Genomic DNA, 25,300 nt, shown 5'->3' with positions numbered 1-25,300 from the left:
GCCGGCCTTTAAGATGGGAATACGCTCTTTTCTTGAAGGTTTGAAGGTCATATCGGTCCGGAAATACCGCAGGCGACAGTTCATGTGTTTTGAGTCTAATTTAAGTCAATTATTATTACATTGACAAGGTGGTAAACATTCATGCATTCATTTATTCAATATTGTATTGCCATGTACATAATGGGTGTTACATTATGTGTCGTTTTCAAGCAAAAGGTACCACGTTGTCGATTGACATAAGGACGCTCTGACAGGTTATTCGTATAAAGGTACAATCAAATCTCGTCCTTATGGTAAGCGACAAAGTGGTACCTTCTGATTGAAAACGTCACATATAAAGTCAACAACTACACAGCTATAGAAAACAGCTTACAGGATGCCCTTATGTGGCAGATAATGGCGCCCTCAATAATTGTCTATTTTATTTTTCAGAATCAAATAAATGAATTCTGTACGAAAAATTCAAATAGGCTACTTGCCAATTTGATATATCGTTACTTTACTCAAATACATCACTGTTAAAGATAAAACTGACATATTACAGATTATCTATGACACAAGTTTAGCGCATTAGGCACAAGTAGCTACGTTGTCAAATTAATCAAACAGCGGAACTGACAGTAAACTAGAAGATTACCGTCGAATGATGCCATTTTAGAAAAAACAGGCCAAGTACGAGTCGGACTCGCCCACCGAGGGTTCCTTACTTTTTAGTATTTGTTGTTATAGCGGCAACATAAATACATCATCTGTAAAAATTTCAAATGTCTAGCTATCACGGTTCATGAGATACAGCCTGGTGACAGACAGATAGACGGACAAACGGACAGACGGAGCGGAGTCTTAGTAATAGGGTCCCGTTTTTGCCCTTTGGGTACGGAACCCTAAAAAGTCGGTTTTGTAAATCATCATATGTCCTACCCATATTTTTGGTCTTCAAGTGTTTAAACGTTGGATTTTACTCAATCACGTAATAATTAATAATGGCTAACCAGATTTTATTGAAATATGAAATAGGTACAAAAATCTGACCCATCAAGAACGCCATTACGTAACAACAGTCCTAAGCGATTTACAAAAACTGTATCCCCGATTCATAATTTATTAGGTAACTTACAGTTATTATGAGTGTATGGCAGTTAATCAGTATTTAGGTAAATTCACCCTTGACCCTCGAAGGTGATAAAGTTATATTGGGTGATAATGATTTTTTGTTATGTGCCATGTGTTAAAGAATTCTATTAGAAATCACTCGTTTTGCCAAATAACTTTATAAAACGAAGCTGGAATTCAAACCATAATTCCACGTGATAAGGCTCTTTTTAGAATACAATAGTGATCGGAAATGTTGTGTAACTACATCAATTTCGTTGTTGACCACATCTATCAATCATCACCCACAACCTTAGAGTGACCTGACAATACGACAACAACCTATTGTAATACTATACGAGCTAAATTGAACCTTTAACTACTCAAATTACAGTATAAACTTGAATAGTTTTGTGGAAAATTAGTTAAAAGCGTGGACGTACAAATTTATTACCACGTTTTTGTGAAATGTTTTAATGGTTTGTACGCGATGAAGTAATGTATTAACTTGATTCGGATGCCTTGGTGCAGTGGGTTCAGCCAGCTGAGTTAACCTATTGAAGACAGCGCTTTTTTAGATCATAATACGGAACTCGTATAGCGGTTAACGGCTATGTATGATGAACCCTCGTGACCGTCAACTGCCGCTCCGTTGGTGGGTTGAATGGCAGTTTTCTGTTCCTGGCCCGCGGTCTATAAGTGGGATTGGGCGGGACATGTCTGCCGTATGCACCCGGGTCGGTGGGCCAAACTGGCTACCGAATGTACACCGCAGACTAGCCGGGGCAGAGGCAGACCAAAAAAGAGATGGCGGGATGACTTCTACGCTTTTTGCAGCGACTGGCGGGAGCATGCACCAAGCCGTGATGAGTGGTGGAAGAAAGGGGAGGCCTTTGCCCAGCACTGGGAAACATGATAAGCTATTTAAAAAAAAACAACGGGTTGCCAAAAAAATATGAATAGATTGCGTTCGGAGAAGGACTCACTGCACCTTAAAACTCCTGCATTAAATATTTTATATGCAACTTTTTGGCGGTTATCACACTGCTTCCCACTTCGGAGCGACGTCCGGTGTTGCGATTTTCAACTTTGTATTCTAGAATCTTGATTTGTATGCAAAAACCGCAACACATTTGCTCCGCCTCTCCGTGCGAAGGATGCGAATCGCGGACGAAAGGAGATGCGGTGCGCACCGCAGGGTATGCCACACCGAGCTCAATAGACGTAAGAATTATTCGTCGCGCATCGCAGCTTCGGACGAAGATACGGAGAAAACGTGCCGTCGTCGCCGCACGCGAATTCGTCGCTTCGCACTTCGCAACGGCATGCGACGGCAGTGTCATATTCGCCTTTTTCGATCACCGCACATCCGAAATTCGTACAAGAGCACCTGAGGAACACATCGGGCAGGTGACTAATGTATGCGATATGAAATATGACAGACGGATTGAAACAATCTAGAATAGGACCCCTAAATTGGACGAGTGAGAGATGGTCGTGATATTTTTTTTATTGGGTAGTGGACTTCAATCCTTTTGTTGTGAAAGGTAAGGGATACCGGGAGTAATATATACAATTTTAGGTTGGGACTATCAGGCCAATTCGAACAATGGGATACGTCATTTACTAGTTCTAGAAACGTTATGGATTAGATGTCAATGTCAAAAATGACATTTATGTTTGAAGAAACGTCATTTTTGATACTGAAATATCTAATCCATATCGTTTCTAGAACTAGTGTATCTCATTGTTCGAATTGGCCTGAATGTGTATAATGTATTTGCAGCTAGGAATATTACGCACAGATATAATATATGTGGCTTTCTATCTATAAGTATTAAATGTTACAAGGACGTTTCCATCTGAAATTTCCATAGAAATTCTTATAAAAGGACCTTTGTATCAGAATTTCTATTGCAGATGAAGCATAAGGACCCTGTGTTGGAAAGCCACTTATATACAGACTACAAATGAAAAGAAACTTGACCACTGAGATACAGACAGATAGTGCATGCCAATAAGTAATCTAAAAAAATTAAGTAGGAAACAAAATTTCGCAAAACTAGGTCTTCTACAAACTGATTTATTATAACAATATAAACTGCCTTTTCACGTTCAAGGAATCACCGTTATAAAGGCAATTACACACGACACGAATTTCTCATAATACCTAAGGAAAAAGTTTGCTTACGAGACCTGTTACACGAATATTGTGGTTTAACACGCCAATACGTCTATTCAAACTTACATTGTGACATCAAAATGATATCCAAATGATCCTTTTCGCTCGTACTTGTCCGTACATGTATTCTCGGGAAAGAGACGCACGGGCGACTGACATTTAGATCAGTTTGATGTCATAATGTAAATTTAAATTGGCCTCAAGCGCAAATATTACCTTTATCGTAAAAGTGTCATGTTACGGGTTGTATGTAAATGTGGTAAACGAGCGAACAAATAGTTCCTTATTGTTAAGACTTTCCATTTTTGCAATAAAATGCGTTTGCGCTTCAAAGAGTATGACTTAAACCCAACTTATAAGATATCTCTGCGCCGCGCGGCGTACACACTACGCGGCGTAAACATCTCAAATTCAATTTAGTTCATTCTCGTAGTATTTTTACTGTACATCCCTAAAATAAAGAAACATTAGAAAGTGAAGGTCAGTGTTGATAAGACTCATAAGACCAGCATTTATAATATTTTTGGTTGGGAAGACCGTAATAGGGCAATATTATAACTCTCGTATTTGAAATTTTGTAGTTACTTCGCTCAGACACACTCAGGAAGGAAGATCTTCGCTCCTTCTTCTCTACCGAAATAAGTAAAGTGGAGTGTTTACACAAACGCAAGAGTTAGAAGCGACAAGTTTGTAGACGATCTTACCCGATAGACGGTCTTATCCACCTAGACCTTAAATGATACACAATAAAAGGAATAGACAACAGATTGATTACGGCTTTTTACACGTTTTCTGAAATTGATTTCCGGTTAGAAAAAAAAAATAGTTTTTTCTACCCTTGATAATAATAATATAGATTAACATTTAATCAACTCCCAATAGTCCTTACATCATGGCGGGTGCTGCCTCTGCGTGCGTCCCATGACACGGGCAAGGGCATCATCCGCTCGGTGTACCCCTTACATTTTATTAAATTTTCAAACCTCTACGTGTTGGCTTCGGCTCCGCGCACGCCTCCCAATGGTCCGGAAAACCATTGTTCCGTGATAGGTAAGATATAGGTTGTACATTATAGAGCTTTCGTTTTTCGTAGAACTAAATATTAAATAAATAAATATTATAGGACATTCTTACACAGATTGACTAAGTCCCACGGTAAGCCTAAGGAGGCTTGTGTTATGGGTACTCAGACAACGATATATATAATATATAAATACTTAAATACATGGAAAACACCCATGACTCAGGAACAAATATCTGTGGTCATCACACAAATAAATGCCCTTACCGGGATTCGAACCCAGGACCATCGGCTTCACAGGCAGGCTCACTACCCACTAGGCCAGACCGGTCGTCAACTAATTAAGTATGTCTGTTATACGTAATGCCTAAGGTAAAACATTGAACGAGGAATAAATATTAACTTAGTATTTCCCTGCCGATTGAAGCACTTGTTATCCTATCGTTTTGACCTACATCGCATGCTTGCACATTGTACAGTCGCCATCAGATATATCGAAGCGGTCAAGGTGCTCACAAATATCTTAAAAACGCCTCTATTTTCAAGGCGTTAGAGTGCGTGTTCAGTTATTTTTGAGCACCCCGGCCGCTCTGATATATCTGATGGCGACTGTACTGTAGGTTTTTGTAGCAATCGATACACACTAGACGATGTTTGATTGTATCTCATTATTATCTCAAGGGTCATAGAGTTTTCAAAGAGAAAGTCACATAATAGGGATGTTGATCGTATTTAAAATTAATTATTTCACATCATGCATGAAATTAAGCACCAGAACTAATAGAGAAACGTAGACAGCAGTTGTTTTAGACACAAAAGAATAGAGGTAACTTGACCGTGACGTCATTTGCTAGTAGTTCATATACATTATATTATAGTGGTAACACAACTTTGGGAACAAATGAAATTATTTTATTAAATATATGACATCTATTTCAGTCTATAATCTGCGACTTCGTCTGAGTGGAGTACTTTGAGTAGCGTATTTTTTATCCAATCTGCTTTATATCGATTCCTCTACAAACTTCCATCCCCCTTTTCATCCCCTTAAAGGACGATTTCTGGGATAAAAACTACCCTATTTCCTTCCCCGGGGACTCAAGCTATCTCTATACCAAATTTCAACTATATCGGTTCATAGGTTTAAGCGTGAAGAGGTAATAGACAGACAGACATACAGACACACTTTCGCATTTATAATATTATAGTATGGATACTGGTAAATCATTTTGAAAGTTTTTTCGCGATTTCGTGGTTGGTCCCATAGTAAAACTTGCTCAGTATAATCCCTAAACCTCCCTGGCAACGGGAATGCACTTATTTTTGAGTCACCGTGTATAACTATATAAAGCCAGCTTTTCGCAACGTACAAAATAACCTCAACCCGGAAATCACTTGGTGTGACCCGTGAAGGAAATGAGCATTGCTGAAAATTGGCGCGGAGCTATATTTCTGTACATGCGCGTAACGAAGGGCGTTGATTTACGAGCACGGAACGCTGGCCTTTACCTACTCACAGTCCAGTTCATAAATATGTATACATTTGTGAGGTTTTCAACCAAGAGGAACCACATTGTCGGTTGTCGATAAGGTTGATTCTAAATTGAAGCTATATGGTAATAGTGCCTTATTGACAACCGACAATAAGTACCCTTTTGGTTGAAAATGGCACATTTTTTCACCTAATTGCAATTAATTAAGGTGAATCTATGTATATATCTATGGACTCGACTGTACAACCTCGAATACAGCAGCGTAATAATAAGCTTTGGATTTATTTATTAATTCTGAAGTATAATTTCATTGACTACTTATGATACATATTAAACATATTAATAACGGGTCACTCACGTATTTTAAGTCGAAAAACGAGCGTCGAGCGTTTTTCGACTTAGAATACGTGAGTGACCCGTTATTAATATGTTTAATATGTCTGTGTCTCACGGAAGTTTTGTTAAAAAATAAGTAAACAAAAATTAAAAGTGGAAAATTCACTGTCTTGGGAGGGACTTGCACTCACGACCACCGAAATAATTAATTCTGAAGTATAACTTCATTGACTACTCATGGTACAGGTAAAAAATAAACAAAGATTAAAAAAGGAAAATTTACTGTCTTGGGTGGGACTTGCACCCACGACCATCGCTAGCATGGTGCTCTTCCATGCATCTGAGCTACCAAGAACCCATGCAATACAGCTATCACTAAATATTCAATTCAATTTATTTAAAACAAAATGCAATTTTACAGGACTAGCCTACGTCATTACATTTCTATATCTAGGTTCGAATAGACAATAGCGAATATTTCCACCAATATTTCCACCTAGCGACATCTACCGTAAAATACACGTTTAAGAAGTATATCTTACGCAGTCTGTTCTCGCGAAAAGATTAATCACATCCACACAGTTTTAGGAAAAGTCGGCTACTTTTTAAATTGCTATCAAATAACACTATCAAAGCATTTAAATACATCACCTAACTTAGCTTACGTTTACCAAACAAGTTTTCCGTATTTAAACAATTCGGTAGTCTTATAAACACGTTATTTAAGATAATAATGTCTTGTAGAACGGAAATGCCACCGCATGTGAGGTCACAATCTATTTACCTACACAAAGTCATATGCGGTCGAATCTTCGCTGTCCGCGTGAAATTTATATGTGCTTTCTGTATTTATCTATTTGTTGACCGGCAAAGTAAAGTTGGTAATATAAACAGGTTTTTACACCCGGAGATGCTCATGTACTCTTTTTTATGATAATGTGGCAATGACTTGAACTCAATGTGAATTTAGTTCTTGGTAGTGTTATAAGTATGCGCGTATGCGCATTTTATGCTTATTTGGAAATTTTAATCGAGTTTTATTTATAGTTTAAAACAGGTATCGTTACGTTACCGGTATAACTTAAAATCAAAATATCACGTAGCATTCGAAATATTTCTTTAATATTGTAGAATGGTATTTAGGTAAGGACAATGAGTTATCAGATCACCTGAATGAAATGGAAAATATACATAAACAACCGACATACCGAAATTGAATACCGGTTCATTTGTATAAAAATATACCGGTATTCGATCTCTGGTTTAAAAGCACATGAGTAAGGTACATTATGTCGCCAAGTTATGGTAAAAGTGAAAAGACGAGCTGATGTTAGAATTTTAAACGTCAAGTTTTTATATTACAGTTTTTTTAATAAACGAAATGAGCTTGATGTAGGTACTAAAAGAGTATTTTTAGTTTCGTACCCAAAGGGTAAACACGGGATCCTATTACTAAGACTCCGCTGTTTGTCTGTTCGTCTGTCACCAGGTTGTATCTCATTAACCGTGATAGACGGGTAAAATTTTCACAGATGTATTTCTGTTGCCGCTATAACAACAAATACTAAAAACGGAATAAAATAAATATTTAAGTGGGGCTCCCATACAACAAATATGATTTGTTTGCCGTTTTTATGCGTAATGGTACGGAACCCTCCGGAGTCCGACTCGCACTTGGTCGGTTTTTTACAATAAAAGGTATTCAGCTATAATAATATTCAAACACATCATATTTTACTACGATGCGATGGTAATTAATTTTAAATTGGCTTAAAATAGCTATTAGGCATTTTAAAATAGTAATACCTATACATAATACCACCACACACCACACCAGCATACCAACACATTCGACATAATGATTCATTTCGATAATATGCATTCCATATTTTAATCAGAAATAATGTAAACGTTAAAGAGCACCGCCGCGTTTAAATTAACCGCCAAAAAAACATATTTAATTGGTGGTCAAAATATTAAAACTGCCAAAATATTTTGTTTATTTGTATTGCTTCGCGGGAAAAACCACCTAAAGCATTGTAATATAAAGTGGAGTTTAATAGAATTGGCAAATAATGTAAACACAATTTAATATGACAGATTTTGTTAGAATTTGACTTATTTATAACCTAAAAGTTTTACTATGGTTGTTTTCATTGAAATCTTAATAAGTAACATATATTTTAATAACAAAACTTCCGTGAGACACAGACATATTAAATATATTAATAACGGACTCCTCGGTACGGAGTGAAACATGTCGAGCGTTTTCGACTTAAAACACGTGAGTGACCCGTTATTAATATATTTAATATAACATATATTTTATTTGAAATTCTTGACGTTAGCAGTACCTGCGCAGACACATTTTAGTTGTATCTAAACCTCATTTTATAGGCTTGTTATATCTCAGCAACACCACAGAATAAATAATAGTACTAGGTACAGAATATTTAATCTCCAACATAACGCGTCTATTAAGACAGATAACCGCTAGGTGGCGCAAGCGCGAGCAGGCGTCCGTTCCGTAGCGGTGCGCGGCAACTATTATGGCTAGACACCAAAATTGGTGTGGGCCGCATGTACTTCTAGCGACGCGATGAAATGACGAGTGAGCCACGTCCGGCAACACTTTAAAACCATAATAATATGTGCAATTAGGCTTATCTGCTTTAATCGGTTTTCTGGGTGTAAACGGTTTAAACTCATTTAATGTGTTTTGCAAAGTTCGGTCAAGGAATTTAATCTCAGTACCATTTCGTACAGTCACCATCGGATATGTTGCTTGCCGTACGATATCTCGTCATTTTCCGCGGTTGGAGGTCATTCTGGCAAATGCGTTCAGAGATCCTTCCATGGCAGACTTGATTTTGTCGGTCCATCGCATAGGTGGCCTTTTACGCACGCGCATTTTATGGGTGGTCTTAGTAATAGGATCCCGTTTTTACCCTTTGGGCATGGAACCATAAAAAGTACTTTGCCGAAGTGCCTCAAAAAACCCAACCGGACATGGACATGGTTACAGTACGATGACCTACAAAATCGTTGATCGATGACGAAGTGATGAGATCAATAGATGACAGTACGGATGGATCGTCATCAATCTTTGACCTTGAGGTTGATGGTTTTTTTTTTTAAATAGGACATTCTTACACAGATTGACCAAGTCCCACGGTAATCCCAATGAGGCTTGTTATGGGTACTACTCAGACAACGATATTCTTAAATACATAGAAAACACCCATGAATCAGGAACAAATATCTGTGCTCATCACACAAATAAATGCCCTTACCGGGATTCGAACCCAGGACCATCGGATTCTTAGGCAGGGTCACTAAGTACCCACTAGGCCAGACCAGTCGCCAAAGCGATGTTCCATAACTGGTCAGTGAGATGGTAATAGGTTACCTATGCTATATACGACTAGTTTTTTAACCGAATTAAAAAAAAAGGAGGTTCTCATTAATGGTCTCAATCGATCCTGTAAATGAGCAACTTTTACTATGGGGCAAACCCTGAAATGACCGAAAAAATTTGCTTTTTGATATATTTTCGCTAGTCCGATGTTGATATATAATTTTTTATGGAAGAGTAAATTTTTTTCGCGATTTCGGGGTTGGTCCCATAGTAAAAGTTGTGAATATGTAGGTCAGTATGATCTACATGTTCACATCGTAAAATATTGCAGTACGGCTACCACCAGTTGACAATTAACATGGGGGCGCCATGGTTGAGTATACTCGATCCCATGGCGCTCTCGCAAACGGCAAAGAGGGTGAAACACCAGAGTGGGTTTAGTGGGTAGGGCCAAGCTCAACTGGCGAGAGGGGACAGGAGCGGCGAGTCCCCCCCCCCCCCATCAATGGCCTTTTGTCTGTATTTCTTTAACTAACCAAAGTTTTTTTTCTTCCACAGTGCCCACATCAGACGTGCAAGGCGTGCTGGGGAAGAAAGCGTCCCTCCCGTGCGACATCGCGCCGCTGCAGCAAAACGACGAAGTGGTCATGGTGCTCTGGTTTAAGGAGAGCGGCGGGGAACCTTTGTACAGGTAAGGACGCCACACTAGCGTCTCCCGAGTTAGTCATCTCTATGGCTGCTGCTTGACGCAACGTTGGCGCAATTGCGCAGCGACGCCATTGCCGACGCTCAACAGACGTTAGTGTAAGGAGGTATCTAAGTTATATTAAAAAAGATGGCTTTTCTATGGAACTGCGAGGATTCATGCAACGAGAAAGTATAAAATTAATTAGCGATAGGGAACTTTAATATGAGTAATAAATATGTTTCAAAGGTAAGCCTATTCGCGAATGCAGAGGACGTTGGTTAAGTTTATAATTTATACAGTAGGTTCAACTTTAAATACAAACCAAAATATTTTCTTATAAAAATATTTAATTTGTTTTCTATTAATACTCATTTAATTTATTCCTGCATTTTCTCGCAATCAAATCCCAAATTAGAACTGGATATCCAGTGACTGTTATGGATGCTATGTATATGTAGCGAGGCGAAAATTTAATTCTCATAATGGAGAATATTCGCATTGAAATCTTCATTTCTACATTCGTATCTAACAGTGTACCTATTTCTAGCTAATTTAAATGCTTACAAGCACTACTCTATCAATAGAAGCTTTAATTTATGAATAAGATACTTCGAGTGTATTATGTAAATGCTTTGTATGCCTTTGAGGAGAATGCTAGGGTTCACCCGTCTGAATCTGAATGGAGATAGAAATGCCTCCCCAACTCCGTGTAGGTATAGGTAGGTTACCTACACAGATTTAATATATACCCTAGATGACGCAAATACCACGATCTGTAATGAAACAAAGCGTGCCGACTTTTTCATACAAAATTTACGCATAATATAATTTTGAAATTATTTATCTGTTATGGGAAATATGTTCTTGCCTTTGGGTGCTCGCAATTTTTGGGCTATTGCAGTTAATTATCATACAACGAAGCATTTTTAAATTATCACGGACGTCCGGCTGCAACAACTGACGCGCTTGGACTGTAGAGACGGTTCCTCGACGCTTGTTCGGGGTTCGGACACGCGAAGTAGATGCATTTACGTCTTCTATAGTATATTTATTTCTGTGGTTACCTACCTATTTCCGATTTCGATAGATGTTACTTGAGGCATGAATGAAGTAAAATGTGAATAAAGCTACAGAGAGATAATTCACTATAAACTTAGAGCTCTGCCGTCGATACCGGCTGTCTACAAGAGGGGCTAACGCATGATTTTAAAAATATTGAATTGTTACGTTTTTAGAAAGGCGAATGCCATGACAAAATACGGAAAGTACATTATGCAAGGGCAGGCTTAAAAGGTTAAAGTTGGCTTGAAGAAAAAAAAAACACAAAACATGTAATTTTCATTTATTAATTTCAATTGTATTTCGTTACCCTACATACTTTACTACAGCTATATAATTATACTTTGTATAAAATAGCTAGTTCGAAGGATATGCCATGAACACAAAAACGACAACAATATTATTTTAAAATATTCAGTTTAGTACGGTTTTACTCACTATTATTTTTAGTCGCTTTTAGCGACATGTTTCGGAATCTTCGGGAGTCCTTCCTCAGGCACGAGTGTCCGCGGCGGCTGTACGTCGTGCACTGCCCGCGCCGCCCGTGCCGCGTGCGCTGCCGTGAAACCGTACTGATCTAAATATTTTGAAATATGTCTCACGATGATAGTTTAATCTCGAATGTTATTTTATGTTTAATTTTCCTTTTTTGATTAGCAACAATTCTATTCATGCCATCCATTCCGAACAACGTTATTAGGTAACTCTTATATATCCACTTCAGCTGTTCGGAGAAAAATGTATTTCCATTATTCAGAAAGGTTGTATCGTTTATTATGGGATAAAAATAAACTACATTGTTACGAGTGTTTCCGGAGCCATGCGGAAATACGGATGTCTTTGAGCGACGGGGCGTATTCGAGACTTACAGGCTAATTCGAAAGAAAACTGATACCAGAATACATCTGATTTTATTCATCTATCGTGCATTTTGCTCGTACTTGTTCGTACATGTATTGGCGCGAGCGAGACGTACGATAACTTAATAAAACGATTCAAATATCATTCTGATATCAGTGTAGATACGTTCAAATTGGCCTGTAATGTTGAGCGACAGTGTATTCGAGGCATTCGAGCCGTATTTTAACGTCATAACATTCGGATGTTATTCCTGATTCTTTCGTATGATGTTAAGATGTTTTGGCAGCCTGATTTGACGAAAAAGTAAATCATAAGACTTAATAATAAGTATGTGTTGCCAAATATTTAGATCAGTACGGTTTCACTCATTATTATTTTTAGTCGCTTTTGGCGACATGTTTCGGATTCTTCGGGAATCCTTCCGAGTGTCCCGAAGAATCCGAAACATCTCGCCAAAAGCGACTAAAAATAATAGTGAGTGAAACCGTACTGATCTAAATATTTGGAAATATGTCTCACGATAGTTTTATTTCGAAGTACGTGTTATTTTACTAGGTGGTGGAATGTCCTGTAAAAAGGACGTACCTTTTTTTGATGACGAAATTAATTGTATAATGTTAGTAGTAGTAAAAATAGTATTATGATCTAAAAGAGCGTTACAATTTTTCAAAAACTGCCGTCTGAACATTCTGCACCTTAAGTACTTACCTCGGTTGCAATTGTTATTTTTTAGGGTTCCGTACCCAAAGGGTAAAAACGGGACCCTATTACTAAGACTCCGCTGTCCATCTATCCGTCTGTCAGTCTGTCTGTCTGTCACGAGGCTGTATCTCATGAACCGTGATAGCTAGACAGTTGTAATTTTTACAGATAATGTATTTCTGTTGCCGCTATAACAACAAATACTAAAAAGTACGGAACTCCCGGTGCGCGAATCCGACTTGCACTTGGCCGGTTTTTTTTTGTTTCTCGGTATTATTCTTTGTAATTCGAAATACATTTTAACCTTTAATATGACTGAGGCGAAAAATTATATGTGAGTGTAGAGCAAAGTTATTTTACATCTCGTGTTTTTGAAAAATAAACACTCGCAAGAAAAACCAAATGTTGCACAAATAACTATTTTAAAACTGCTGTCTGAACGTACTGCACCTTGGTTGCACTTGTTATTTTTTTTATTTGACTTTTTTTCTCAGTTACGACATCCGCGGCCGCACCGCCAACCAGCCAAAACTCTGGTCGTCCCCATCGGTGTTCGGGAACCGCGCGTACTTCAGGGCGAGCGCGACGCCGGCGGTGCTGATGGTCGACAATGTCATAGCGGTGGACGCGGGACTTTATCGATGCAGGGTGGACTTTAAGAATTCTCCTACCAGGAACCTTAAAGTCAATTTTACCGTTATAAGTAAGTAGATATCGTCAGGGTGCCTACCACAAAAAACGAAAATCTAAATTACTTCGCATAGAGAGGCAGTAGGCAACGAAATTTCGGTTTTCGTTTTTCGCGGTACACCCACAGTTACCAAATGATATTAGTTATATAACTATATATATTGGTGTATATAGGTATAAGTAGGTTACACTCATATACAATCTCATATCTTAGAATTGAATACAATTATGGTTACGGAAAGAAATTGTTGCATAACAGTAACAAAATATTTGGTGTTACACCGGTCGGTTTGTAACAACGAAATCGGTACATAAGTAGTATGTAGTGCATAATTGTTTTCCATCGGATTTTCTCGGAAACGTTCATATTTGTCATGCTACTTCAGTCAACCTCAGTACTTTTTGTATCGAAACTGACTGAAATAGCAAGAGCCAAGATTAGTTATTTTTTTTAATTAACGTGTTCGGTTCGGTTAATTTTCCAGTGATTTGTTCTAACTACAAGCTAGAAATGGAAAGAGAAAAACTGAATTTCAGATTCCACGAAGCTGATGTTTTGCTAGAAATAATGTTTATTTTTTATTCGTTTGCAGCATCTGTCTCTAATTACACTAGGTATTCTGAGAAAACGACACGAAGGCCAATTCGAACGTGCATTGACATCAAACCGATATAAGAATTATGTTCGAATCATAACTCATATGTCATGACATAGGTGGTATTATTGATCTGATAATGCAGTCAGAAGGTAACAAATTCTATACTCATACTCATTTATTGATAATATTCTTAAAATATTATATGTCAGCATAGTCAGCATCTGAAAATAAATTTGTAGTGTTAAATAGGTAATTAGAAATATTAAACAAATATGTTTAGAATTAAAAATTACAATAAAATCGTTATGTTCAATAATTTTTATTTTATTTAAAACAATATGTACCTAAATATTAGAGTTTTGAATGATTCACGGTTAGTTTCACTAGACTTATATTGACCGGGATATAGACCGTGATTACCTTTTGTATTATTTGTGAGCTCCCGATATTTCGACGCAGGTACATGCATCATGTTCACGGGTGACTGGAGTCACCCTGGAGTCACCCGTGAACATGATGCATGTAACTGCGTCGAAATATCGGGAGCTCACAAATAATACAAAAGGTAATCGCGGTCTATATCCCGGTCAATATAAGTCTAATATGTACCTAATCAGTGACGAAATATCATGTTATAATAATACATTGTTATTTTGGAAATAAATTCATTATAAACAGTGACTGTTTAATTGAATTAATATTAGAAATAAAAAGTCCATGGAACCACTGGATATAATCCACACTCGCAGACTACGGAACCGCTGTAGAAATAAACTCATTGAATTCAGGCTTATTAGAAAGGTCTCGAGAAATACGTGATTGAAATGCAAAGAAGAGGTATACGGTCAGCAGGTAACTGTTTTAGTAGTAGTAGTAGTAGTAGTAAATCACTTTATTGTACAAAACAAAAATTGATAACATGAAATTCATATAAATTTAGGTACAAAGGCGAGCTTATCCCTATAAGGGATTTCTTCCAGCTAACCTTAGAGTAAATGAGTGGAAAATTCGAATTAGATAGATAGACAAACTTACAGAACGTACAATAATATTTAAGAAGGAAAACTACAATATTAACGTCTACGAATAACTAAAATACATCAATTGCATTATGCAATAAAATAAATATGTACTAGCATACATAAATATATAGTACTAAATAAATATTAAATAAATATATATATATATAATATATAAATAATATATATATATATTAGCACTCAACCAAATCACAGTTCGTGGGAAAGCCAAAGCTTTTTCAGATTAACTTTGAGTGATGCTACAGACCGGGACCGTTTGAGCGACAGGGGCAACTCGTTCCACAACTTCACCGCGCGCACTGTGAATGAATTTGCGTACGTTCGAGACTTATTCGAAGGGATAGCAAGCGTAAGATTAGCACTAGAACGTAAGCGGTGATCACTTCCTTCAGCCAGATAGTTAAATCTCTCGGTTAGGTAAGATGGGGAACAGGGGTTGAAGAGTATGTTGAAAACTAACTGTGTAAACTGTTTTTGAGAGGAATATATTATATCTTTCTCTTATGCGCCTTCAGATTCGATTAAAATAATTAATGGAATCAGGCGTTACTATGCGGAAATGGTTGTTAATTAAAACAATAATATTCTGTTGCCGGACGCCAGACCAGAGATGTTGACATTTCTAGCATCTCATGATGATGACTCGCCATAGACATAGTATAGTAGTTATAGACATGAAACCGAGCGACCATAGGGGTAAGAGAAAGACATATTCACGTATTGACAGGTTAATGTATGGCAGCATAATCCTTTTTCTCTTTCACTCTTATAAATTTCGGTATTTCGCCATCGCCTCCAACCTATGCTACCATAACCGGACCATGAAAAAGAACCCGTCGGTGATAAGGACAAAGCATGGCTCTATTTTCTCTTTCCTCTTATAGGAATCGCAATAAGACTATCTTTCTCTATCAAAGAGTGTCGGGCCCTTGTGACTCGCAGAGGCGAAAAGCGTGTCGAGTTTTGTACTTTTGGTGGTGGTTTGTTAGATTTTTTTGCGTATTTTTTTTTTTTTTCATCTTTATTAAAGGGCTTTTTCGAGTGAACGAATATGTCACTCCTTATTTTTGATAAGTAAAATAAGCACGTTATTATTTCGCAGGTTAGCAGAGTAAATAATATATTTGTTTCAACGATTACCATAGTTAAATATATTAATAACGGGGTCACTCACGTATTTTAAGTCGAAAAACGCTCGGCGTTTCACTTCGTTATCGACTTGACTCGTTAGAGTTTTCGACTTAAAATACGTGAGTGACCCGTTATTAATATATTTAATATGTCTGTGTCTCACGGAAGTTTTGTTATTAAGATTATCATAGTTATGTCTATGGTTAGGAAGACTTAGTAATCCTTGCTTTTGGTTGCAGTACCTCCAAATCGACCTACGATATACGACTCCAAGAGAAGAGACAGGACGAAGCTAGTGGAGCCCTATAACGAAGGATCAAATGTGCAACTAACCTGTGAAGTGGAAGGAGGTAAGTTAGTATCCTAAAATGTGCCTACTTTACTTCCCACTGGATAATTCTGCTCCAACAGTTTTTTGACGATCGGTCTGGCCTAGTGGGAAGTGACCCTGCCTGTGAAGCCGATGGTCCTGGGTTCGAATCCCGTTAAGGGCATTTATTTGTGTGATGAACATAAATATTTGTTTCTGAGTCATGGGTGTTTTCTATGTATTTATCTATATAAGTATGTATTATGTATATCGTCGCCTAGCGCCCATAGTACAAGCTTTGCTTAGTTTGGGGCTAGGTTGGTCTGTGTGAGATGTCCCCTAATAATAAAAATAATATATATGAAAACTATATCACTACCTCATTTACCTACAACAATAATAATAATTTAAATTAAATTTCGAATATTGAAGCAAATTTTGGAGCAAAGTAGGCGCAGTAATAAAATATCGATTATTACATAGTTGACCGTGGAAATTACTATTATAATTATAATTTATCTACACGCAAATCACCATATCACAACTCTCTATGATGCGTTATAAAGATAAACTGTTTTATTAGAACTTGGAACGAAGTTCCTTATCGGACGGTTTGCGGATGGGGTTTAGGCGTGAAAAAGTAAGATTTTGCCACACACAAACCATATTATTGCGATATGTGTCAAATTTTGCCGTCATAAGTCCTACTACTGCGAAATATGTAATGATAAAATGATTGCAATAATATCATGAAATAACCAATTCTAAGATCAGTAGCCTTACCACGAGCTTGTTACTGACATGACTGACATGACACTTATTTTGGCATATTGGCATATTAGCGCGCGCCATACTACTGCGAAATATGTAATGATAATGAGATTACTGGGAATGAAAATGAGGATGTGGATGACGGACACGGACACGGACACGAATAACAACAATAACATAACATAGCATAAGCATCAGCACGTCACCAGCCTTTCTTTAGGTACTTCGTTTCAACTGAGTGCTTCACGAGACACCATTTTATTTATCAATTTTTTTAATTTGTCTGCAGCTGAGGCCTATCATTGGACAGTTTGTAAAAAAATACTTCATGATGATATTGTAATATTATATAAACAGTCATATAGAAAGCATTTACAAAGGAAAATATCCCTAATACTCCAGCTACGATTAAAGCAACGCATGCGGACCTTAACGAGACGTATTTGTGATAATGCTACTGCAGCGTGGCACGCAATCTTCTGGGTTTCTTTTTATAACAGCCAATTGGTTTGATACGTGCCTGTTGTATATGTACTTATGTATGAATTCTTTATTTTACGAGATATAGACTAATCACTAAACATGATAGTAGTACAAATGTGATTTATTTCATTAAATGGATCTCTTAAAGTATTTGATAATGGAAAGTGAACTACAGACAAATAGTATTACTAAAGTCAGTCCAACTAAGCACCGGTACACCTTGGTTCACTCGTCTCTTCTTCTTCTTTCCCTGTTCCCTTTATTTGGGGTCGGGCCTCCTCACTCTTCTGCGCCAAGCTACTCTGTTTTGGGTGGCCTCTTTTGACATCTAGGATCTTATGAGATCTTTTTCTATGTTTGACCACCTTGGTTCACTCGTAACAGTGAAATTCACGAATACTTAGTACCTAGTGCCGACTGTCCTTGAAAAGAAAAACGATAATATATCTACAAGGATCGCTTGACCACATCCAAATCCACTGACCATCCCATTACTTAAGGCGGTTCCCTGAGCCAGAAGGCGAAAAATCTCCTTATATGATCCTGTTTTTCTAAGTGGCGTTGATATTCTTAGACGTGGAAAAAATATATGTAGTTCTTGACTATATTATCTTTAATATCATAGCTTCCGATATACGAATTATGACACTTCGTTCGATACAATTAATTCCCAAAGTAACCTCTAACTCGGACTTTTAATCCAACTTTACTCGGTTATTTATTATGTGATACTATAAACAAAAAAGATGAAAAAACAATCTTAACTTCATAGCTTTCGATTTTCGATATTGTAGGGTAACGTTTTTAAAATAAATAAAAAAATTCGATCAAAATTGACACTTGGCGCAGATGATCTTTCCCGTTCTTTCTTGCGAAATGTGACAGAGACAGCGGCCGACCGGACTGTATGTCAGGCGACTTAAAAGAGCTGATGTGCTGGATATTTAAGGAAAGGTAGGGCCCTATCATTCTGGAAACGTCATATATAGCTTCCTGAACCAATCTGATTATAGTCTTGCGACTGATTGCAGATACTGTCCGCGCGCGAATTCCGTGCACGGCTGAGGAATGTTAGGAATGTTGGGCGTCATGACAGAGTGATGGTAACTGGTGTCATTTTGTACGTACGGGCGCGGCGCACACCCCCCACTTCCTCTACCTCCGAATGCACGGAATTGACGCGCTGACAGTATGTATTATAAGATAGAAAAGTCAGACCAAACGCACGAGTAAGATCAAATCAAACGAAGGGGCATGGCTGTGGGCATGGGTTTGTTTAATATACATCAAATTGTGTAAAAATATTTTCTGTAATGTTAATATCCTAAAAAGGGAAATGCTAACTACGTTTGTATGGAAAAGCGTATTCGCTTGGTCGTCCACTTTCACCCTATAAGTAATTTCCTTAGGCTTAACTGTTTCAATCAAATTAGAACCTGTAACAAACACAAAAAAGTTGCATTTCTATTGATTAATGCTTCATCCGAAATTCATCCCCATTAAGTATACAATAAGGTTCAAATTACACAAAGGTAACATTTTGTATGGTGGGTCTTACGAGGTTTAATCAAACTGTTGTGGTTCCGTTATCTGCTTCATTTATTAGTCACAGTCAATCTAAGGCGTTTCTGTTTGTTGAGTAGGTAATTCTAGCTCAAACCCAATACCTAGATAATCGTGACATGCTACACTGATTGATACGCATTAGTTAGCAGCTTTAAGCACACGCTAAACTTAGTCTGAATTTTGTCTTAGATGAAATTTCTAGTTAGTTAAGTGAAAGAGAAAACGTTTTTTCACAATTTGATGTAATTTTGAGATCATTTGCAGTGTACCTATCGCTCTCATATTTATACGCCGCGATTCGGGAAATGAATTAGAAATTCAATAAGTATGAAATAGTAAAGATATGTGCCGTCCCACGGGTAAAGGTACCTTATGGCGGTTGGCGCTTATATATAATGTACGGCGCGAAAATATATGTACATAGAAAACATCCATAACTCACGAACAAATATTAGTGATAACACACACAAATAAATACCCTTACCGGGATTCGAACCCGGAACCTCCTACTTCGTAGGCAGGGTCACTACAGGCTAGTCTAGTAGTTCGTCCGATATTTCGATAAATGTTCGACCAGCGTCCTTGAAAGCTTACAAATTCCAGCCGAACCATTAATCTTGCTGACAAGTTGTCATTTCTATATTTAGTGCTGTTGCTGCTATCGCGATCTGGACACGACACCTTGTAGCTTTACAACTATCATTGGGTACCTACTTAATGACTATAATCATTATTTATATGGATAAAAATAGTCAATTATTGTGGCATTCTAATCTAGTCTATTTTATTTTGAACCTGATATATTTACTAATGTCTTTCTTATTCTTCAGTCGGTCCCTCAATACTGAGGATCGTGACATCATGTCCTTCTGTTGAAGACCAGGTTCCTCCATAGGGTTCTGTTCCTCGCCAAGCGCATGGCCTCGTGCAGTTTTAATTGTATAGGTGCCGTAATTTGAGCACACCATGTAGTGGGAGGAGGGCCCTAAGGTTTCGTGCCTTCAACTTTGCCCGTCATTATTACTCTTTCCAGGCTATCCGGAGAACGACATGAAAGGTATCCGAAGTCAGTAAGCATTTGGTCCTGGCATATCGTTGACAGCCGGCGTTTTATGCGCAGCTCTGATGGACTGACTGGTACGCATTGCCGTCCACGGTATTCGTAATAGCCGGCGCCAACACCACATCTCAAACGCGTTGATACGCTTGGTCAAATTGGCTCGGATATTCCATGTCTCCATACCATACAGAAAGATTGGGAATACTATACTATACTATAATAACTAATGTCTTTACCATCACGGAACAATGGTGTTCCGGACCTTTGAGAGGCGTGCGCAGAGCCGAAGCCAACACGTAGCCTTTTGACATCCAGTTATTGTTCAACCCCAAAACACTAGCATTATGCTATGTAGGTAATTATTTTAGAAGTTTTAACAAAAATGCTTTACAGAAAATGCTTTTTAATACGTACCTAAGCCGTATTGTAACATCGATCAACCTGTCCAAAGTTTCGATAACTGTTGATATAACAATATAACTCCTATCATGTTTACCAATATACGAAGCTTACTTTATCAACTATTGAAATATTATAAACCTTGTTTCCATGTTTTAAAGTACAAAATCCAACTAATATTCAGGCTTCTCAGTGCGATAGAGTAACGTACATTTATAACATAAATATTGTTCTTTTTCCCTATCCTTTTGTTCGTTCTGCGGAACAATACAACAAACTAATCAAGGCTTCGTTTTATTCTGTGTTCCTAATCTAAAGGGTTTTGTTCTATTTTTATGAGTTTGCGGAACGTTTTAGAGAACAAAATATTACTATCTTCATAACAGCCATCAATACAGGGAACGATTACAATCAAATATCCCACATACAACAATTTTACAATGACTAAAGGTCAGTCAGGCACCCCCCCTGGTGTTGCAGGAGTCCTTAAGCGACGGTAATCGCTTACCATCAAGCGATTTGACTGCTCGTTTGCCTCCTATATCATAAATAAGGACATTGTCCTTATGTGAAATTTCATAGTACACTGCAGATCAGTCCGTTAATTGTGGTTGATGCAACTGGCTATTAGTCTCGTGTACTCTTCCCCAAAAATGTACGGTATCATCATCATCATTTTAGCCTCTAGTCGCTCACTACTGAGTAATAAGCTTCTCTTCGTGTTCGCCACATTCCAGTCCTGGTCTAGTGTCATTCAGAAGTGCTCCGCGATCTTTCCACGTTATTTTTTCTTCTAATTTCACTATTGGGGTGTAGTGCTCAAATTATACTCTTTTTTTAACTTTAATCATTTTTAATTTTAATCAAATCTTCCTTTATCTTTTATTCAAAGGCATCAAGAATATCATCATCCTGGTGTATCCTCATTATCATAACAGCGTTATATCGCTCACTGCTGAGCATAGGCTTTGCTTCAAGTACGCCACTTGTCCCGGTCCTGAGCTCATCTCTACTCTCCACAATCTTCCGATTGTTGTCCACCAAACGAGTTAACGTACCTATATATTTGGCACACACTAACTAACAACTCTTTCACAGGCCGTCCAAGACCCTGGGTGACCTGGTACCTCGAGAACACAGTGATCGACGACTCCTACGAGCAGCGAGGCGACGGCGTCACCGTCAACACGCTGACGTTCCCCAACGTGGGCCGGCAGCACCTGAACGCGCGACTGGTCTGCCAGGCCGCCAATACCAACTTGGCGCCGCCGCAGACTAAAGTGCTCATATTGGATATCAACTGTGAGTATTCCTCTCCATTCTTTCTCTTTTAGCGTAGTCGTGATTGAGCTGATAACTTACACCGTGAACAACAAATTTGCTGAAGTCAGGAAGGTATGATTCGAGTTTGTAAAAACTTACTACTGTGATATTTCATGACATTCTGCGAATATAAAGTAATTCATGCATATTTAAATTAATTAAAATAAGTAGGTAGTAAGTCAAGACGTTCATTGTATCTACCCTGTTTGTAAATTGAGCTGCCGGTAGGTGCAGAAAACATTCTTCTCACCTACCCGATGATTATAAAATATTATATCTGGTAGATATTCATTTAAAATGTAATTTGTGTTAACCTTACTGGTAATCGAATCAATGTAGGTAGTCGCGAAAATGACCTTCCTGGCTTACCCGCAGATCGGGATTATAAAAGCACATAAAAGCGTGGCGGGCGCGGAGGAGATTCATTTTCGCTATGGAGCTTGGAACAGCAAGATCAATTACTAAGGCTACAGTATCTTGAGTTACGATTGTGTAAGATACTGTAGAAATGTTAACGTGAGACTGACGTGAATAAACGTAATTCTGTTATTATACACCGAAGACTTTGATTTACTACACTACACTTGTCTTCAGATTGTCCGCAAAAACACGCGTTGCTAATTTAAAACATCGCTCAAGCATACATTTGAGATTTTTACCCAAGAAGAGAAAAACTGTTCCGAAGTAAATTGTGCATTTTAAATACCTGAGTACGCTTTTCGCTAGAGCGCAAAATGTAGACATTTTTTTTATTTGATTGCTGCCAATTTCAGGCTAATTGGATGACAGCAACGAATTTATTTGAAACTACAATTGAAATCCGAGCTAGTCCAATTAAAATAAAACACCAGCTACTATTATCTCACAGACTGCTCATTTACTGCTCGCATTTATACTTAAAGTATGTAGTAAGAGCATAACTTAAGTAAGTAAATCATTAGGAAAGGAAGCAAGAATTTTAACGTTAAAGGCACGATTTTGAACTACTTCTAAATCTGGGTCACGCGGTACTCGAGTAAAAACATCAATTTAGTGTAGAACTGAACAATGGATATTTCACCAATCGGATACAGTTTTACGCTTGAATGATTTTTGGTCTACCAAAATTGACATCTATATTGATTTGATACGCTATATTTTACGGTATGATAGTACGCTACGTACAATTTTGTTTACCCAGTGCATTTTTACGTTGTAACAAATCAAGAAAATGCTATATTAAGTAGTTTAACTACCCTATTAAACAATTCATGATTGCCTTGCTATACCTACTACTATACCGTATAGTGCGATATAAAATAGTAGAAATTAAATAAAATGAAACCAAAATATTCCATACTAAATTGTTGCCATGTTTAAGCATTTTGCTTCAAAAATGTGACAGTTAGATAGGAAGTTTAGTGACGCCCTCAATAATTTTCTACAATTTTTTGTCGGACTATACATGTGTTTACTATATATATCGACGATACTTTGACTTTACAATTGACGTTTTTATTCAATAATTTAAATTTAAGTAAGATTTGGTCGAGGTTTGACCTGCAAATATTTTAGGCAAGCAACGCACTTACAACCCCTCTGGTGTTGCGGGTGTCCATAGGCGACGGTAATAGCTTACCATCAGGCGATTCGTCTGCTCGTTTGCCTCCTATATCATTAAAAAAAACCTTTGATTCATAATAACGTCAAACATGCATATAATGTAATCGAATTTTTGTTATATCCCGTGAATCGCCTAAAAACCTTTCCGACCCCTCTTACGACTTACTTATATTTGAAAATTTTAAAGATCCCACTGTAGCTACCTCGTATCGTAAACTAAGGTAAGGTGGGGTAAGACTATCACCGGGTTAAGACTATCACTTGTATGGAATCCTCATACTGTTGGTCTTGCCCCGAGCAAAATAAACTATGTTCTTACCCGACCTTACCTTATATTGTAATGATGTGGACACAATAAGATAGGAGATAAATTAAATAAAGACTTTACTTATAAACCCTTTTGCTTTATTGCAGTGAAGCCAATTACAGTGACGATACAAACGAAAGAGAAGCAAGTATCGGCAGACAAGAGGTACGAGATCGAGTGCAAAACGACAGGCTCGAGGCCTGAGGCCTCCGTGTCGTGGTGGAAGAACAACAGGCAGCTGAAGCGGATGGCGAAAAACGTAAGTGTTCGATAAGTGCAAAAATAACAGAACACAAAGGTTAAGCAAAAACCAATCACAGTGTCGATACTAACGAAAGAGAAGCAAGTATCGGCAGACAAGAGGTACGAGATCGAGTGCAAGACGACAGGCTCGAGGCCTAAGGCCTTCGTGTCGTGGTGGAAGAACAAGAGGCAGCTGAAGCGGATGGCGAAAAACGTATGTGCCGGGAGATAAGTGCAAAATAACAGAATACAAAGTTCAGGTAAATTTCTAATGAAATAAGGCGTTATAATTGCGGAAATCCATATTCCTTGCGCTATGACATGGGGTTCTTCAAGAAGCAGGTATTTAGGGTTCTCAAAGGTGTGCAACGCATAAGTGGCTCCTCTGATGTTGCTTATGTCCATGGGCGGCGATGACTGCTGGCGGCGGTCATGGCGGCGGTTCGTCAGCTCGTTTGCTTCCTATTACATAAAAAAAACTGAACTGTGATAGTCAAATCAGTGCTAATGCTAACCCGTTGTACTTAATTGCGTATATTTGTATGCAGTAAAGTTAATGAGACCAACCTCCCACCGCGAACTTCGTTGTTGCTAGTAACCTACTACTTTTATTTCGAACACACATTCACAGAATAGAATTTTAAATACAATAAACTTCGCGCAGAAAGTCCGTGAAGCCGCAAGTTTTGCTTGTGTTCAAACTAATCTCGTGTTACTACCTTAATCTATGTACTTTTCGACTCAATAAACTCCCAAATCAGACCACCAAGTGAGCTGTTTCCTGCTGTCCCCTGCTCCTTTGTGTTTTAATTAATTGATTCTTTTTAGAGGATCGCCGCTTAAAAGGCAAAAACACTTCCTTTGTCCGTTTGTCACGGGCTTGGTCTATACTTGTGTTTTATCTCTTAGAGCTTCCGTAGTTTGCTTTAATGTACTGGGATTTAAGTCTATTTTGTACGACTCTGTGGTTTGTGTAGTTTTTAA

The 25,300-nt window shown here is 37.9% G+C and overlaps 1 protein-coding gene across 1 annotated transcript in view; it reads left to right on the top strand.

The window, feature by feature from the left end:
* LOC134748342 (hemicentin-1) overlaps positions 1–25,300 on the top strand; it is a 217,455-nt gene that overhangs the window by 170,895 nt on the left and 21,260 nt on the right. Inside the window, exons 2-6 of the mRNA XM_063683111.1 lie at positions 10,041–10,173; positions 13,287–13,495; positions 16,492–16,602; positions 21,940–22,143; positions 24,181–24,332. Of these exons, the coding sequence (XP_063539181.1) occupies positions 10,041–10,173; positions 13,287–13,495; positions 16,492–16,602; positions 21,940–22,143; positions 24,181–24,332 (809 nt within the window). The remainder of the gene's footprint in view (positions 1–10,040; positions 10,174–13,286; positions 13,496–16,491; positions 16,603–21,939; positions 22,144–24,180; positions 24,333–25,300) is intronic.

This window comes from Cydia strobilella, chromosome 16, assembly GCF_947568885.1.
Source record: "Cydia strobilella chromosome 16, ilCydStro3.1, whole genome shotgun sequence".
Lineage (NCBI taxonomy): Eukaryota > Metazoa > Arthropoda > Insecta > Lepidoptera > Tortricidae > Cydia > Cydia strobilella.
The sequence above is the reverse complement of the archived record's forward strand: the minus strand, read 5'-3'. Positions and strand labels throughout refer to the sequence as shown.